The 18,288-nt window shown below is 37.6% G+C and overlaps 2 protein-coding genes and 2 long non-coding RNA genes across 9 annotated transcripts; 3 read left to right on the top strand and 1 right to left on the bottom strand.

The window, feature by feature from the left end:
* The first annotated feature begins 1,368 nt into the window (after window positions 1-1,368).
* On the top strand, window positions 1,369-5,248 carry LOC126588731 (uncharacterized). 3 transcript variants are annotated; one of them, XR_007611580.1, is made up of 4 exons: window positions 1,369-1,901; window positions 2,842-4,164; window positions 4,267-4,568; window positions 4,649-5,248. It is a non-coding gene; the product is annotated as an uncharacterized LOC126588731 (long non-coding RNA). The 3 variants fall into 3 exon arrangements; XR_007611579.1 differs by having other exon boundaries at window positions 2,842-4,339; window positions 4,424-4,568; XR_007611578.1 differs by having other exon boundaries at window positions 2,842-4,568.
* A 3,359-nt stretch (window positions 5,249-8,607) lies between these two features.
* On the top strand, window positions 8,608-12,323 carry LOC126588253 (G-type lectin S-receptor-like serine/threonine-protein kinase At4g27290). 2 transcript variants are annotated; one of them, XM_050253340.1, is made up of 7 exons: window positions 8,608-10,132; window positions 10,449-10,523; window positions 10,616-10,737; window positions 10,802-11,012; window positions 11,161-11,398; window positions 11,492-11,642; window positions 11,742-12,323. In XM_050253340.1, exons 1-7 carry the CDS (start codon window positions 8,860-8,862, stop codon window positions 12,051-12,053), a joined length of 2,382 nt encoding a protein of 793 aa, XP_050109297.1. In that variant the 5' UTR covers window positions 8,608-8,859; the 3' UTR covers window positions 12,054-12,323. The 2 variants fall into 2 exon arrangements, with proteins under 2 accessions (XP_050109297.1, XP_050109296.1); XM_050253339.1 differs by having other exon boundaries at window positions 8,609-10,132; window positions 10,395-10,523.
* A 789-nt stretch (window positions 12,324-13,112) lies between these two features.
* LOC126588254 (BRCT domain-containing protein At4g02110-like) lies at window positions 13,113-18,039 on the bottom strand. Of its 3 annotated transcripts, none has more exons than XM_050253343.1 (4): window positions 17,686-18,039; window positions 17,473-17,558; window positions 17,220-17,324; window positions 13,113-13,960 (listed from the first exon to the last, which is right to left on the bottom strand). In XM_050253343.1, exons 1-4 carry the CDS (start codon window positions 17,767-17,769, stop codon window positions 13,921-13,923), a joined length of 315 nt encoding a protein of 104 aa, XP_050109300.1. In that variant the 5' UTR covers window positions 17,770-18,039; the 3' UTR covers window positions 13,113-13,920. The 3 variants fall into 3 exon arrangements, with proteins under 3 accessions (XP_050109300.1, XP_050109299.1, XP_050109298.1); XM_050253342.1 differs by having other exon boundaries at window positions 17,469-17,558; window positions 17,686-18,036; XM_050253341.1 differs by lacking the exon at window positions 13,113-13,960 and having other exon boundaries at window positions 15,881-17,324; window positions 17,469-17,558.
* Window positions 14,257-15,253, top strand: LOC126588256 (uncharacterized). The gene is made up of 3 exons (XR_007611386.1): window positions 14,257-14,365; window positions 14,447-14,552; window positions 15,169-15,253. It is a non-coding gene; the product is annotated as an uncharacterized LOC126588256 (long non-coding RNA).
* Window positions 18,040-18,288: the final 249 nt, after the last annotated feature.

Raw genomic sequence — 18,288 nt, 5'->3', positions numbered from 1 at the left:
AAAAAAAAAAAAAAAAGGTTACTTAATCTTTCTCACGCTCAAAGCCTCGTTGATGCCTCCGTCGTCTCTCCTCTAGGACTACCGATAAACTCGCTCCAATCTTCCCACGTACAGCTCCATAAAATCTGAAATATATATAGGAAAGATAAAACCCTAGAAAACTAGGAAACCCGAAAATAGAAAAATTCCTTATAGCAAAAGCGCAACCGGTCGCCTATTAATTGATGTCGAGCACTCTGGGTAACTTGATTGCTTTATCTGCACCTTCTGACTTTGTTCAGGCCCGATCGGTCACCCAAGACTTGGTGACATTAATATCACTTCCTTTTTTAATGGAACCTGCAATCATATTCCTACAAATGTTTATTTTTTGAAAGGTTTTTTGTTTCGCTTAAAACTTTGGTTGTGTTGTTGAAAAGATTTTCCTACAAATGTTGTTTGTGTTGCTTGATAATATTGAATATCCCACTTAAGCTTGTAATTAATTAGGACACTTTTTTTTTAATTTTTTTTTGAACAAACGATATTATTTATACTGAGGGAGAGGGGGTGAGCTTACCTCAGAATGAGCTAACAATAATGTGGTTCAAATTCGCATTTGACGATAATCGAATCTGCGAAGACCTCTCACTTACAAGTAAAGAGAAATATTACTACACCATAATATTATTAAGTGGCCTAAGACTTGTCAAATTCGCCTTTATCAATAATTAGGAGACATTTTCTTTGTTCAACTAATTTTTTTTTCTTTTGCAATAAAAAAGAAACTACAGTTCTTTAATAGCACATGAGTTTCTTTTTTCTCTTGATTTTGCGCGTAATAACTAATTTATTGAGTTAACATACATTGAAAGATGGCCGATCTTAGAAGGTCCCCACTCCCCCATGCAAGGCTTTACCTTAATTTCTTGTTTTTATTTTTTAAAACGGTATTAGTCTTCCATCACAAAACAACCAGGATAATAAAAATGATAAAAGGATGGTGATGCTGATGACATTTTTCATGATTATTCTGGTTTAGTCCTGATCAACATCCAATATTCAAAATCAAGTTGTCTATTTTAAATTTTTAACAAGCATCAAAGTATATGTATAGAGTATATATTACGATATTTGATTGATATATACGGTACGATCTCAAACTTAACTTTCATTATATTGTTTTTAATTTTGGAAAATAGACAAAAATGACTCATCTTGTAATCTTGTGATTAAAATAGGATTTTTTTTAGATATACACATGACATGCACAACAATATAACATAAATATGTTTTTTTTTAATTTACAATTACCAAATTGCCCTCCCATATAAAAGGGTTACCCAAAAATTCCAATTCTCATTTCTTATTTTGTGGAGAGAGCAGAGAGTAGGGAGAAAAATTTCAACCCAGCACCTCTCTCTCTCGCGGATTCTGGTTTGGCATTTCGTCGAATGGATTCCGTGCATGCACTGCACACCTCTTCTTCCGCGCCACAACTCCAACGTCGCAAGCAATTCGGATGCCTCCACCTCGGCATCAATGCCTGGGAATCTTCGAGTGTCGTGGCAATGATTAATTTAGATTGCAAAATGTGAGCAATTTGAGTTTTGCGGCAAAGATCGGAGCTTTCAATTTTTTTAATTTGGAATTTTTGTTTCTATTGTGAGAAATTAGGGTTCTTGATGCAATATTTGGAGGGAATCTTCGAGCGTGAGAGTTTTGGAGCAAACCTTTGAGGAATGTGGTGAGTATTTTGCCTCCATTTTGGGAAATCAGGTTTTGGGAAAAGTAAAAGAACTCGATGCTGGTCACGGTGGCGTCGTCGCTGTCGAGGTCGAAAATGAAATTGTGGATGATACATGTAACAACGTCGTTTTGTTGTAGATGAGCATCGTGCAATTAACGGTGTTAGGTGATATGTGAGGGCTCAATTATGGAATCGTTAAAAGATCTGTAGTTTACAAATCTTTGACATGAACCTAAATTCTAGAAATTCCATTAAAAATCATCTATTTTCAGTGACATGTACACGATATGCACATGATATCCACATGATATGTTCACAAATCTAAGCAGCCCCAAAACCTAGAGCTCACAACTCTCTCTTCGAAATTAGAAAAATAACGTCATCATCTGTGAGTTTTTACAATTTATATGTGGGTATTTTCGTCATTTCACTTTTGTGCATGGTGTGCATGGCTGGTTTGTCCTATTTTAGTCTAAAGATTAAGAATATTGGTCATTTTAGGCAATTTCTCTTTAATTTTTGTAGTCCACACCACAACCTGATACTTTATGCAAATTATAAATTATTTCGCAATTTGAAATGAGTAGTGTTATATTTACCATCTATTTGTATTATCTTTCTAATGGAGATAGAGCCCATAAATACATGTGGATCTCATCTCTATTAGAGAGTTGAATAAATAATGGTACAAATAAATGGTAAGGATAACATTTTTTTATTTGAAAAACCACATAGAACCATGTAAACGCTTGACATGGATCATCTATTCTATAACTACTTTAATATTTTTCTTGAGAGTCTTGATCCCACACCAACATCAGAAAATAAGGACCTTGTATGTGCTTATAAGTAACTGAGCTTCTTCTCCTATTGCCAATTAATTTTGCTGTGGAACCTTACCTTCTTCAATTTTTGGCCAGTCAATAGCCAGTAAGTCAATGATGAGGCCCTTCTTTCTTTCTGTTACCTGATGGCGCGTTTAATAATCCTCGTTCATGGAAATGAAAAGTCATTGAGATCCTTTTTTGGAAATGCTTCATTCCAATGCCTTCTTGTCCTCCCTTGTTTGCTTGTCATTAATCTTATTGAATAATTGAATTTGACTATTGCAGCTCATACCACAACCTCTAGCCAGCCTGCCAATGATTCTGAGACTTTAACTTCGTTGGGTGGAAGATTTGAACTAGGCTTCTTTTCTCTGCTGGGAAACCCCATGAATAGGCACTTGGGAATATGGTACATTAACATACCTAGCAAAGTTTTGTGGACTGCAACAAGAAACAGTCCACTGACTGATTTATATGGGAAACTCGCGATTGGCACCAATGGAAATCTTGTTCTTCTCAATCGAAATGCGAGCAGTATTTGGTCTTCAAATGTATCAACAACACCAAAGACGCGAGTTACACAGCTTTTAGATTCCGGAAATCTTGTTTTGAAGGAAAATACAAGTAGTGCTGGAACTTATGTGTGGCAGAGTTTTGATAATCCATTTGACACATTGTTACTAAGTATGAAGATAAGCTGGAACATAAACACCGGATCAGAGCGACATTTGACATCACGGAAAAGCATTGATGATCCATCCACCAGTGACTTCTCTTACAAAATTGACATGAAGGGGTTACCACAACTAGTTGTTGTCATGGGAGCATCAGCCATAAAGTACCAAACAAGGCCATGAAATGGAGTTCGATTCAGTGGTCTTCCTGCACCAGCGGATTCAATTTTCAATACAGTTATGGAATTACATGAACATGAGTGGTATTATAATGTAGCTGCCTCACAATTAAGGTTAGATCAATTCGGTTCTTTGCAACGCCTTGTGTTGAATGTTGGGGAAGCACAGGATGGGATGTCATATTTTCATTACCAGATGATTCATGTGACAATTATGGATATTGTGGTGCTAATTGTATTTGTAGAAATAGGCATCCCATATGTGTCACAAGGGTTCACTCCGAGGTTTCAAGAAGAATGGGAACTTTCTAATGGAACCAGTGGATGCATGAGATGGACACCATTGGACTGCCACAGCGGAGAGGGATGTTTACTGCTTGTAGGGGTGAAATTGCCTGACATGTTAGAATTTTCACTCAACGAGTGTATGAATCTCAAGGAATGTAGGGCCCTGTTTACAAGGTTACAATTTGTTATGTACAGTAAACAAGAAGGCGTATGTTTTGACGTTCACCTGATTATAACAAAAATGCATGTTCAATATGATCAAATACAGGGCAGCTTTTCAGGACAAGAAATAGAAGTGAAGCGGGTATCACACCCATGTCAAGGTCTAGAAGAGTTCAAGAATGTAGTAGTTTTGATTGCAAAACTTCAACACCGGAGTCTTGTTTCACTTTTGGGCTGCTGTATTCATGGTGATGAATGTATGCTAATCTAAGAGTTCATGTCAAGCATGGATCTTTTCATCTTCAGTGAGCATCTTGAATCTTCGGCACTTAATCTCTAGATTCTTTATGCTTCAGCTTGAACCCTCCATGCATCTAAGATTCACAAGGGCTGAAATTGATTTGCAGATGATACAAGAAGTGCTTTATTGGGATGGGACACGCGCTTTAACATTATCATGGGAATCACAAGAGGGTTAATGTACAGTGGATATACATCTTCAGCTAATGTACATTGATATTCACTAGTCAAATAAACAAACTTACATACAAATTTCTAATGCAGTGGCTATATGTCCCCAGAGTATGTAGTTCATGGGAAGTTTTCTGTAAAATCAGATGTCTTTGGCTTCGGTGTGCTTTTGTTAGAGATTGGCAACATAAACATGAGGTTTTCTCACCCTGATCACAACCATAACCTCGTGGGACATGTAAGCGCGAAGAGCTATATATATAACATGTCATTTCTTTTTAGCAGGATTAGTTAAGCATTGTTATTGAAATTTTGTAGGCATGGTTGCTATGGAATGAAGAAAAATCCTTGGAAATATTGCACAAATACTTGGAAGAATCCTGCATTGAATCTCAAGTACTTAGATGCATTCATATGGGTTTATTGTTCAGACATTCTTAGCCGAGCGGCCCAACAATGTCGTCTGTAGTTTTCTTGTTGGCAAACAAGGGAGCAAGGTTGCCTTGGCCTGAACAGCCTGGTTTCTTCATGGAAAGATGTTCCACTGATCTAGATACAAGGACAAGAGGGGAGCAATCGCATACACAAAATGAAATAAGCCCAACGGTGGAAGGTCGATAGAGAAGGCTTGAGCATTATGATGCTGCTTAACCAATGCATGTATATTATGAATTTAATTATATTATCTTGTCAGTTATAGGATCTATGCCGTTATGCCAATTGGAAGAGAAGACTAAAGACGATCCTATAGTGTTACACGGTGTACCAAACATAATCTAACCGCTCAAAGTCTTGGCAGAAAACGATTTCTGGTTTTCGAGAACTAATGTTTCTATGTTTTTCTATTGTTTTCCATTATATGAAAGCAATCATATAACTCAATTATTAGCACTAGTACACAAGCTACTTTTCTTGTTCTTTCTGTCAAAGCAATCATATAACTCTATTCAACCTTCAATTATTTCAAACATCTATGAAATATCTTCCCTTCAACATCACTATTGTTTTCTGAATTGATGTTACACCTTGCTGTAAGTATAGTTGAAAGGTACCATCCATATTTCAAACATTCAATTTCCAAACAGTAGATGTCTTTCAGTTTCAAAGTGCTTTTGTTAGAGATGTAAGTGGCAGAAGAAACCGCTGAGGTTCATCATCCGACTCATCATTACAGTCTTCTCGGGCATGTAGGTATTTTTTGTGATTATGCTATATGTGTCTGGTAATTTTGGACCTCTAGATAGCTTTTCATGCGTAGGACTAAACTCGTATGATCTGCAATTGTTCCAGGGATGAGGCGATATTATACTATATATTTTACCCTTATTTTAGTATTAATTTATTAGTTATTTTGTGAGAACTTTGATACTTTGTTATGTATTTTCAATGTAGGACATTCGACTTCATCTGGAGAAAAAAGTGATCAAACGGATGAATTTTGGAGTGATTCCAATCGGAAGATGTTCGTGCGCCTTCAAGATGATTGTATCAAAGTTTCAGATTTTTCTATCAAGCCGTTTGACCGTGGCGAAGAAAAGAAGGCCTAACGCGCATCTGTCCCATATTAACTTTTTCGGACGTTTTGGGTATTTTGAAGGTTAAGATAGCATATTTTGAGGAAGATTATTTCTGAGGATTTGTTAGGGAGGTCTCAAGATTTAAAAATAGACATTTTTGGACCAAATCAGTGTTGATTTGGTTGGTCAAAAGATGGATTTTCTCTGCCGTCCAAATTTCTGTTTAAATAGGAAACATTTTATTCCTAGTTATCTTATTCTATTATGTTTCTTAGTTTTTAGAAGTCATTTTCTAGGTAGAATTTTATTTTTTAGTAGTATAAATAAGGCTACGCATCAATTTGGAGAACTTAGTTAGGTTTTGACGATTTGTATTTCAAGGTGTTTTCTATCCTTTTTTTAATTTCAATTCCTTTTGTTTTATGGTTGTTCGTAACTAATTTCCGTTTGTTAGGGCGATGCCTTGAGCCTTAACATGAATATGTAGTTTTTATTTAATTGCTTATGATATTATACATGCATGCTTTGAATTATTAATAACTGTGTTTAAACTGTCTCTATATCTTAATGATTCACGACCATTTAGATGTTTAGATAAGTAATTGGATGCAATTCAGTCGGAATGCCACCAGAGGATTAAGTATTGTAGTTGTAATTTCACCTCGGATGAATGCTACATCTTAGGGGTTGCATGGTTTTTCAAAGGGTTTTCACAAAGTGTAATGAGTCATGCATGTTTATATTTGATCTGAATGCCACATACATATTGCATGTTTACTTGAATGCCACAAGTAGAATATGCATAAGGAAAACCTAACCTTCAAAGTTGCATGTGTAATTCATAATTAATTGGTAAAACTATATAAGATTGTTAAAGTGATGGCGGAACTCTAGTGTCATTTTATCATTATTTTCTAAGATTGTTCCCTTTCAAATTGGTTTCTTTAATTATTTTTTTATTAAAATTCGTTGTTGTTATTTTAAAATCCAAAACCAATATTTTCCAAACTTTGTTTTAAATAGTTAATTAAGAATTAGTTTAAATACAAATTATTCAATCAATCCTTATGAAAAACGACATTGCTTGAGCTGCTATACTACGATAACCTTGTACTCTTGCAAGTGGTAAAAATCCTATCACATGGCTACTGTGGAACAAAAACAAGGGTTTGGAAGTAATAGATGAATGCTTGGAGGACTCATACATTGAGTTTGAGGTAAGGACGGAGCCAACAAAGGCTCACTGGGGGCATCTCAAGTGATTCGTTTGTTAAGTTGTACTATAATTATATAATATACACGCGTTATTTTTAAAGAAAATATATGTACCTAGTATCCAACATACTTTCATACTGCGTATACTTCATATCAAATATTATATGAGCAAAAGTGCTCTTGTTCTGTCATTCAAACCGAAAAACCTCACTCTTGCATAATTATGTATTAATATTTTTCTTATCACTTTGCCACTTTCCACTACTACACTGAAATATTTGTAACATTGGAATTGTAATACATTATCATTTGAAATCATCCATATTTTCATATTGGTTATAAGCCATACTATAATAAGGTTTTCTTAATTGATTTTCGGATTGCCCTCACTAAAAGAAATTTCTAGCTCTGTATTTGGTTTGAGGTCTTAATTAAGATGCATTAAAGTGTGTCTAGTATGCATTCAAAAGCTTCTGGAAGACAGACCAGCAATATCATCTGTGCTTCTCATGTTAAGCAATGAGGAACCAACATTGCCCCAACCAAAGGAGCCTGGATTATTCGTAAAAGGAAGTTCGATGGGCATTGATCCCTTAATGGGAGAAGGAAGAAGCCATACACGAAATACTATTACTCTTTCGACCATGGTTGCTAGATAATTGAAGCATCAAGAACCTTGAGTGATTAGTTATTGTGGTGAGCATGCCACTATCAGGCTATAAGCACTGAAAAATGCCTAATGGATTGTATGACTAATAGAAAACTTGTCGCGCAAGAAGAAACCTAACTTCTAACCAAGCCGCTGAACAGTTAGTGGTCAACTTGTATGACTAATAGAAAACTTGTCTCGATAAGTGTCTGCTAGATCTTGTAATCGTATTGCGCACGAGTAAGTTGAGTTTGCTTCTTCTTTCTGGTTTTGGATTATGTAGTTTGATAAAGAAGGAGCTGGAGTTGCTATCATAGTTGATAATGTAGTGATTTATTGTGAAATTTTGGGAAAACGGTCAAATATTTCAAGGTAGCTGAGTTTTGGAAAGAGTCAGATAGATGGGTAAATACTTACATATACAAGACAAGTGGCATTCTAATGCAGTTCCGTATAAAATGGAGGACACAATTTTGTTCTCCAAGCCAACAAGACTTGGTAAAGAAGAAAACAACACATAACGCAAACGTTTTATTTTTATTTTTTATACAACCATGTGAAGGATGAAGAAATTGAATATAAGATTTCGTGTGTAAAGGAGCTACAACGAAACCAGCTTCGTATAAATAGACAAAAAATACGAGTATTATGAAGACGTGAGAGATTATTTAAGTCTTATGATCTATGCCAGCAAGATAAAGTCCCACACATCTTTTAAATAATATATCTCAAACTATATTTTCTACAAATTGCTCTGACCATGTATATAAATATGCAATATATATTATCTTTTTCCAATATTCTATCTTCTGCATTTTCCTTGCCAATTATACTGTCAATACAAAGACTTTGTTTGAAAATTAATATGTGATCGGATATTTTTTGAATGATGGACACCCTGAAAATAATGTGACAAGGAAGTTGAACACATCAACAGACAATTGAAAGGCTGCTTCAAAGAAAGTCCGTAAGGGCGGGTTTGGGTTTAGTTAAGTTGGGTAGAACAATGTACTTCTCCTCATTTAAGTTTGAATCTCCCTTTCCGAGGTTTTGATGAATCTAGTGTAATTACCCAATCGTTTGTCAATAAAAAACCTGCAAGGTACAAAGTAATCAGTCTCCTTCCCTCTTCTTGACAAACAACACAGATGAAGGGCCTTCCCTTTTTCATCTTCTTTGCCTCTCTACTCCCATTTTTAGTCTTACGATTGTCCACAGCAACTGATACCATATCTGCATCACAATCCATCAATGGCTCTAATACCTTAGTTTCTTCAGGCCAAAGCTTCGAATTAGGACTCTTCCAGGTGGGTAATTCTAAAGCCTGGTACTTAGGAATATGGTTTAAGAACTTACCACATATTGTTGTATGGGTTGCCAACAGAGAAAACCCCCTTCCAGATTCACATGGAGCCTTGACATTAACCAAAAATGGAACTATGGCTCTTTTCGACCAAATGAACAACACAATTTGGTCCACCATGTCTTCCCAAATAGCAGAAAATCCTGTTGCACAGCTTTTGGAGACTGGAAATCTCGTTGTTCGAGACAAGGCTGCAACAGATTCCGAAAGTTATGTATGGCAAAGTTTTGATTTCCCATCAGACACTTCGTTACCAAAAATGAAGATTGGGTGGAACTTCAGAACAGGTCTTAACAGATTCTTGACTTCTTGGAAAAACGCTAGTGATCCATCTCCTGGAGAATATACTTATGGGATCGATCCTCTTGGATTGCCTCAACTCGTTGTTGCCAAAGGAACAGAGAAATTGTACCGCACGGGGCCTTGGAATGGTCTTCGATTTACTGGCTTTCCAAGTTCTTCAAACGAGCTCATTGTGAAACCGATCTTTGTCTATGATACCAATGAGTTATATTACATGTACATGGCTACTGATATTATGACAGGAGTAAAGCTTACTGAGTCGGGTTTAGCCCAGCGGGTGGTGCTCAACAGAGGGAGCACTGAATGGTCTGTTATGTATACTCTCCAAAATGATAGGTGTGATAATTACAGGGAGTGCGGAGCAAATGGTTTTTGCAAAATTTCCAATTCACCCCCTTGTGAGTGCTTGCAGGGTTATGTTCCAAAGTCGCAGAACGAATGGGAGGTGCTTAACTGGACAAGTGGGTGCATAAGGGAAACATCACTGAATTGCCAGAAGGATGATGGGTTTTTGAAAGTTCCAAATGTGAAATTGCCGGACCTGTTGGATTTTCAGTTGAACATGAGCATGAGTGTGAAACATTGTGAGGCAGACTGCTTAAAGAATTGTTCTTGTGTAGCTTATACTAATTCAGATGTCAGGAATGGAGGGAGTGGCTGCCTTATGTGGTTTGGCGACCTAATTGATATGCGAGAGTCCATTGAAGAAGCTAGCCCGGAACACATATATATTCGAATGCCATCGTCCGAACTAGGTAAATGATCAGTTTTCATTAACAATGTTATCTAGCTAGGTTCTGCAGCCCTATTTTATAAAGTACAAAGATTTATTGCTTACAATTTGTATGTCACAATGCTATATTTAGTTAAAAAAATCCTTGTTTAGGCATCAATTTAAGCATGGCTAGTTGTAATACACCAAACTAGACCACAAGAGAATAATTTGTGAGATTTACTGAATAAGTCAGCATAATCTGTAATTTAATTTCTCAATGTTATTTACTACATGATCTTTAGGTAATTCCACTCAGAAGGATAAACGAGTAGTGCTGATCTCGGTCATATCTGCAGTTTCTGTGCTTCTTTTCTTGGGATTTACGTGCTTTTTGCGCCTAATAATTCGGAAGAAGAGAAGAAAGAAAAGTGGTAAGCATGCATATACTTTAGAATTCAAATTCATCCGTTGATGTTGCTTTATATCATAATCTTTTCTTCCTCTTGTTTTTTCTATTTGAAAGGCTCAACATCTCCTAAGGACTTGGAATTGCCACTCTTTGATTTTGAGGAAATTGCAACTGCCACCAATAACTTCTCGTTCAGAAACAAACTCGGAGAGGGAGGGTTCGGTCCAGTTTACAAGGTAACAACGTTATAGCTGACCTACTTATACGAACTGAACTAAATATTTTCCTCTAAATTTTCAGGGGAGCCTAAGACAAGATGAACTAATAGCAGTCAAGAGACTCTCAAAAGATTCTGGGCAAGGTATCGAGGAGTTTAAAAATGAAGTTACGATGATAGCCAATCTTCAACACTGGAATCTTGTGAAACTTTTGGGATGCTGCATTGAAGGAGAAGAAAGGATGCTCATCTATGAGTACTTGCCAAACAAAAGCTTGGACTGCTTTATTTTCGGTCTAACACTCTCCTTCTTTTGGATTAATTATGTACCTAAAATTTGATTTTACTACTTTGTAGTGCAGTTTATGGAACTAAACAGTCCTATGCAGCTCTCTTTATATCATAGAGGAGGAAACTTGAACAAAAATTAATTCATGTGCAGATCAAAACCAAAAGATGCTTCTGAATTGGCAAAAGCGATATGACATTATCATGGGAATCGCACGAGGACTTCTCTACCTCCACCAAGACTCAAGAGTAAGAATCATTCACCGGGATCTCAAGAGCAACAACATCTTACTTGACCACGAGCTGAACCCCAAAATTTCTGATTTCGGAATAGCAAGGATTTTCGAACGCAATCAAACTGAAGCGAAAACAAAACGTGTAATTGGAACATAGTGAGTTACACTAACATAGACCATGAATCTTCATTTCTCTAACAGAAGGGATATGTCTTCAATGGTACCTAAGGAATGTGTTTTTGCATGCAGCGGATACATGTCTCCAGAGTACGCAATTGATGGGAAGTTTTCAATGAAATCCGATGTTTTCAGTTTCGGAGTGCTTTTGTTAGAGATAATTAGTGGCAGAAAGAACAGAGGATTTCATCATGCAGATCACAATCACAGTCTTTTGGGACATGTAAGTATTTTATGCTTAATTATATTTGTGTCTTGCTAATTTCGAACCTTCATTTTTTCATGTGTTTTACTAAATCAATTTAATTTTCAATTATTCCAGGCATGGCTACTGTGGAACAAAAACAAGGGCTTGGAAGTAGTAGATCAATGCTTAGAGTACTCATATGTTGAGTTTGAGGTGCTAAGATGCATTCAAGTGGGTCTACTATGCGTTCAAAAGCTTCCAAAAGACAGACCAGTAATGTCATCGGTGTTTCTAATGTTAAGCAACGAGGCGGCGATATTGCCACAACCGAAGGAGCCTGGTTTCTTCACAGAAAGAAGTTCCATGGACTTCGAAGATACCTTAGCCGGCAAAGGTAGAAGTCAGACAGGAAGCACAAGCACCCTTACAACAGTGGAAGCTAGATGATTGACACATGTAAACATGGATTCGTACTTCCTGGTATTTTGACATGGATGCTGATTCATTTGCGTTTAGTCAGTAACAGAAAGACTCACCTGAGTGAGAGGTTGATTGAGAAATATAAAATCTGAAATTTTATTCATACTTAGTATTGTTTATCAGAACTGTAAGAGTGGGGCCAAATAATTCAGTTGCACATTTTATCATATAGTTAAAGGATTGCTTGTAATGTCAAATAATTCAATTCTAAGACTGAAAAATAATTCGATTGCACTATTTTCTCTGCAATTTTTCGTTTTGACAAGTATTTCCTCCATATTTCAAACTAACCAGGTAGCATCCCTTTCCGATGCCAGCACCGCCTGGGGCAAAGGACTTTGACGGTCAAGAGCTTGCAGCAGGCATGAGAGTTATACATGTCAAGCAACATGGCCTGGTAGGAGAAGACATCATCTATGTTCAACAACTTGGAGTTGGGGACTCCTTAGTTGGAAACTCATACTAGGTTACTAGTGATTGAAGGGTCGTCTTCACATCAGTTGAAATTGAAATGCTAGTAGTCAATACGGGCCCGGAAACCTGAATTAAGGGCCGATTAGGGTGTGATTGGTGAATGTTGTCGCCAATGATACAAGACATTCATGTTGCTTCAATCCTTGTCATAATTGTCAAAGTTACATAAAGCGGGTTGCGGCACACATTGATACTTCCCCACGTGATCACCAGTGCAATCAACAAGTGTATGATTTTTATGCAAAAGACCTCAGTACAACTAGACGTAGAACCATTTAATACAAGTTGTTCTTTTTTTGTTTTTTTGTTTTTATGATAAGGGAGTTCAGCTAAGCCATACAATGGCAGCCTAAATTGGTATCAAATTCGTCATTCATGAGATTCGGACCTAAGACCTCTTACTTCCAAGTGAAGAGAAATACCATCAGACCGTAGAACTAAGTGACGACAAAAGGCACTTTAATACATAAGAACAGTTTGAGAATTTATCAACTATCTTTTTTCTAAAGAATCATTCAAAGTGGAATGGCATGGGAAATGAAATGCTAGTAGTTCTTATGCCTCAAGTTATATACTTGTATATATATGTATCTTGCGATATCAACAATTCTCATAATTCTACATGGTATCCTGAAATATAAGTCTAAATTATCAAGGAGAGAAGCCGGCCGCAAAGGCCAAACATTAAGTTCCAATACTTCCCATTTTCTGGCCAAATAACACAGAAGGAAGCCCTTTCCTTTCATCCTCCTTACTTCTCTACTTCATTTTCTAGTCTTAGAACTCTCCACGGCAGTTGATACCATTTCTCCATTACAATCTATCACCGGCACGAATAACTTGGTTTCTTCCTGCGAAAGCGTCGAATTTGGCCTCTTCTCTGCTGGCAGTTTTCGGTATTTAGGAACATGGTACAAGAATTTTCCAGATATTGTTGTATGGGTGGCCGACAGAGAAAATCCTCCGGCAGATTCAAATAGATCCTTGACAATATCAGAAAACGGAAGCCTGCTCCTCTTAGACCAAATGAACAACACTATTTGGTCGTCGAGTTCTTCCCAAGTAGCAGAGGATCCTGTTGCGCAGCTTTTGTAGAAACCAATTTTTAAAGAATAGTCTCGATTCTAAAGAATAGTCTCCTCGAAGCAAGAGACACCGCTGACAGAAACCAATTTTTCCTCTAGACTTGATTTTGAAGGAAGGTCAACACACAGGATACCTAAGAAACCTAAAGCCATGTGTCTTGAAGCAAGAGACGGTGGCAACCAAGCCATGTTCCATCATTGGCAGACAACCAAACAATAATTCCCTCCGCAGATTCCGCGCTTGCCTTGAGTGCATCATCCAACAAATAAACAATTCATAGTGGTGGAGAATCTCTTTTCTTTGGTTGAAACAATCTGAATAGATGCCAAATGATATCAGAATTTTTAAAACATAAGAGAGTTTACGAAATTATCAATATAGTCCATATTCCTTTACCCAATTGAGCTGCCACATGGCAGCACCCTATCAACCCTCATGTTCTCTCTCTGTCTCCTACCCCATAACCCCTTCTTTCTTCTCTCTTTCTCTGCACACTCCCTTTCCTCTCTCTCTCGAAACCCTCATCTCTCTCATCTCTTCCATGTGACCACACACGCACACATGCAATTGCATACCTGCTCGAGGAAACCCATCATCATCATCAAACCTCCTCTCTCTCTCTCTCTCTCTCTCTCTCTCTCTCTCTCTCTCTCTCCTGTGGCTATGAGGACAGCGAACCCTGAAACTCTTCGGCGAGATTCCTTCGATTTTGTGGTTAGGTAAGTTCGATTTTACCTTTCTTTTCGTTCTAGTGTGAAGTTTAGATGAGATTTATTAAGTTTATCTCATTAAATTACAAGGTTTTAGAACGAAATCGACTCGGGGGAAGGCACACCCATTTCCTGGGAAACCGTGGGTGTCAAAGGATTTTCCGGTCACCTCCGACCGTTCTACGGTGAACCAAAGGTAGTATGCTTCTCCTCTCACCTTGTGCTTTCGTTTGGCACCTAGATTGGAGTCTAGGACCCTCGTTTTCAGTCGGTTGGAGCTATAGAAGCTCCGGTGTTCGTTCCCGACGAGATCAGGCCTTCAAGCTGTTTTCAAAACCCACGGGCTTTAGGCCCGTTGTGAACCATTCCAATAACCCAACCCGTTCCCTTTTTATTTTGATTTTAATTGATTTAAAAGCTCAAAAGGCCTTCGGGCCATGTTCTCTAGAACATCTGGCAGTTGGCCCAACCCAAAACCCATTTTCTTTTATTTAATTTGTTTTAAATCAAATAGGGCCCCTTGGGCCATTTTCTGATAAAGGCTTTAAGCCCAATCTCTAAACCCTTGGGCTTTTGGACCTAAGCCCTAATTCGGATCCAAGCCCAAAACCCGTTAACCTAGTCTAACCCAATTGACTGACCCGTTGACCCGGTTGACCTGGTCAACGTTGACAGTTGACCGTTGACTTTCAGTTTTTGTACGAGACCCCTCCTAGACTAATTTCAACGTCCTGAATCCGTTCTCGATGTCTATTTTCCCAAATTAAATCGTTTGAGTAGAGTTTGATTAAATGTGCTATTTATGTGCTTAGGGGCAATTATTGTGATGTTTCTGTCTTCGCTAGTGGCGCAGTTTTTAACGGCTAAGTACTGTGAGTGGACCCCTTCTAAAAGCTAAGTAATGTGGGTGGACCCCTTCTAAAATTACATGATTTTATAGTTCAATTGCATAAATGAATAGCATGCCTTATGAGTTTATGATTTGATTTTATGTTAAGCATGTTTATTGAATATGTTGATTTTCGCCTCGTGTTTTTGGTGAGGAATTAATTGTAGGCCTATTTTGAGCTATATTTTTAGGGTAAAGTACAAAAAACTACCTCAACTATTAGTGTCACGACACTTTCATACCTCATCTTTTAGAATTGACAATGTCATACCTCATCTTACGATTTTGTGCTAATGTTATACCTTCCGTTAGGGTTTGCGTGAATTTCTCAGTTAAATGCTGACGTGGCTTGATCTGGGGCCCATTTTCTATTAAAAATTATAAAAAAAATATTTAATATTTTTTAAATATTAAAATAATAAAGAAAAGATTAAAAAAAAAAAAACCACACTCAGTCAATTTGTCCCCTCCCCATTCTCCCTCTTCTCCCCATCATCATCTTCTTCCCCCTTCCTGCAACTGCAACCCAGAAGAAAAAAAAAGAGAGAAAAAAAAAAAACCAATTTGACTTCCCCCCTCCCCACCCCCCTCTTCTCCCCCCACCCGCTCCCCACACCCAACCTCCCCACCTTTGCACCCAACCTCACACTCACTACATGCAACCCAAAAAAAAAAAAAAAAGAAAAAAACCCAGATCCGGTTGAGGTGGAATCAAGAAACCTTTGCCAGGCCTATTTCGAAGGTTGAGAACTTGGGCGCGGAGAAAATGAGGGGAATGGGTGTGGAGGGAAGAGGGTGGGTGCGGCAGGGGACGGACGAACTGGGTTTTTTTTTTTCTTCTCTCTTCTTCTTCTTCTTCTTCTTCTCCCTCCTTTCTGGGTTTGTTGGCGAGGGGGGGAGAACTAGGTTAGGTTAGGGTTTTTTTTTTTTTTTTTCCTTCCTCCTCCTCTTCTTCTTTCTAGGTTGCAGGAAGATGGGGGAGAGAGAGAGAGAGAGAGAGAGAGAGGGGAAGGACGAACTGACCTTAGGTTTTTTTTTTTTTTTTTTTTTTAACTTTTTTTTATTATTTTAATATTTAAAAAATATGAAATAATTTTTTTTAGTTTTTAATAATTTTTTAATATAATGGGTCTCGGATCAAGCCACGTCAGCATTTAACTGAGAAATTCACGCCAACCCTAACAGAAGGTATAACATTGGCACAAATTCGTAAGATGAGGTATGACATTGTCAATTTTAAAAGATGAGGTACGAAAGTGTCGTGACACCATTAGTTGAGGTAATTTTTTGTATTTTACCCATATTTTTAATATATAGTATTTTCTATAAAAATCATGAACTGGTAGACTATCCGATGGATGACAATAGGATGCTAGAACATGTTTTCGAAACCCCCTTATAGTATAGACGATGAATGACTTTATACTATGAAGTAGTTATTTTTTAAAGGTGTAACTATTTGTGCGTACCTAGTGGACACTATGCCGCCTGGGGTGAGGATCTGGTGTTAGCAGTTAGGCCGGGAGAAATAATCCCTAGCGAAAGGCTGAGGGACACGGAGACAGGCATTGGGCCAGGAGGAAGTTATCTCTGGCTACAGGCACAGAGACTTAGGTGCAGGCATTGGGCCGGAAGTGTTATTATTCAGTGATCTTACTAGTAGCACACCGCGTTTACGAGATGATCTGTGAGACTCTTGATGCTTTGGTTTCCACGATATGTCTTTTGAGATGTTTATGGCATGCTAGGGTTTTCATAGAAACCTATCATTTATTAGGCTAGTAGTTTTCATTATTAAAACCTTGGGGGTTTCAATAAACATGGTTCGTTTATCATGTATTAATTAAATGAATAAATGGCAAACTTCACTGGGAATGAGGACACGTTTAGGAGGCCAGATCCCAAAAGAAAAGAAAGGATCAAAACTGGAAAATGATAAGACAAGTAGGATTGAGAAAGGGGAAAAAAACTCACCCAAGTGGGATCAATGGGGAGTCCGACATCAAAACTATGATGAACCCATAAAGCGGTGACAAGAGTCTTGGCGTCATTTCGAGCAGCAACACATACGGGATCATCCTACAAAATGTACAAAAATGCAGATAATACACCATTCTATTTCAATAATTCTACGATAATCACAGAAAACAAGACATAGCATGAACTTATTAAAGCATCAAAATTGAAGCTTGGAGAAGCAATTAGAAGAAAAAAGCGACTTACATACACAATTTTATCCACAATGACGTGGGTGCAATTGGGGGAATAGTGGGCAACATCCTCTCCGCCGCAATCTACAAGCTTAGATCGAACCTACACGATTCATCAATTAACACAAAACTAAGCAAGGCTACCACATCATAGTATCATACACATGGAAATTTCAGATATTTGTAATTCCCAAGACTGTAAGAGACAAAGGGAAGGGAGGAAGGAGGACCTGGTGCTTGTCAAAGGGGTCGAATCCCAAAAGAAGGAAACGGACGCCTACAAACGTCTTGGCCGGTGAACTTCCCTCCGTCATTGAAATTTGAATCCTTTCAACTCTCTCGCTCTCTCTGGGCCTCTCTCAGCAGTTAAATACCTAAACCCAACCCAAGATTCTCCAGAAATAAAAGCTAAAGAGAAAAAGGAAGAAGGTGCGATTCAAGAGGTGAGGTGAGGGTGTAAAACTAACAGATAGTGCTCCGCCTCCGCGGCTTCTGCAATCTCATCTCATCCGGTTGCTCAATGCCTAAAACTTGTGGAGGAAGACTGAGAGGCCGACTCACTGTTTGGGGAAAAATAATGAGAATTAATAATAATAATATTTTTTTTTATAATTGGTAAAAGGGAGGGAATTTTTGTTTCATTTTTTGATTTTAGGTGCAGTGGCGGGAATTCGGATCTTCTTTGTGAGGATTTTGGAGATCGATAAATCATGTTTGTTCATCGTAAATTATGCAGTCAAAAATTATTTTAAATATTTTTATTTAAAATTAGACACAAACAGTATTTGATAAAAACTGATCATCCGATGTACGATGAATAGACACGATTCACG

Source organism: Malus sylvestris, chromosome 11, assembly GCF_916048215.2.
Source record: "Malus sylvestris chromosome 11, drMalSylv7.2, whole genome shotgun sequence".
NCBI classification, from domain to species: Eukaryota; Viridiplantae; Streptophyta; class Magnoliopsida; order Rosales; family Rosaceae; genus Malus; species Malus sylvestris.
This window is presented reverse-complemented; position numbering and strand designations above follow the sequence as displayed.

Coding starts and splice junctions, on each gene's coding strand:
- LOC126588253 (XM_050253339.1), top strand. CDS start 8,860: ATGAAGGGCCTTCCCTTTTTCATCTTCTTTGCCTCTCTACTCCCATTT. Junction 10,738..10,801: donor GGTTCGGTCCAGTTTACAAG/GTAACAACGTTA, acceptor CTAAATTTTCAG/GGGAGCCTAAGACAAGATGA. Junction 11,399..11,491: donor AAACGTGTAATTGGAACATA/GTGAGTTACACT, acceptor TTTTGCATGCAG/CGGATACATGTCTCCAGAGT.
- LOC126588254 (XM_050253341.1), bottom strand. CDS start 17,769: ATGACGGAGGGAAGTTCACCGGCCAAGACGTTTGTAGGCGTCCGTTTC. Junction 17,559..17,685: donor ACCCCTTTGACAAGCACCAG/GTCCTCCTTCCT, acceptor TGAATCGTGTAG/GTTCGATCTAAGCTTGTAGA. Junction 17,325..17,468: donor TTGTGGATAAAATTGTGTAT/GTAAGTCGCTTT, acceptor TACATTTTGTAG/GATGATCCCGTATGTGTTGC.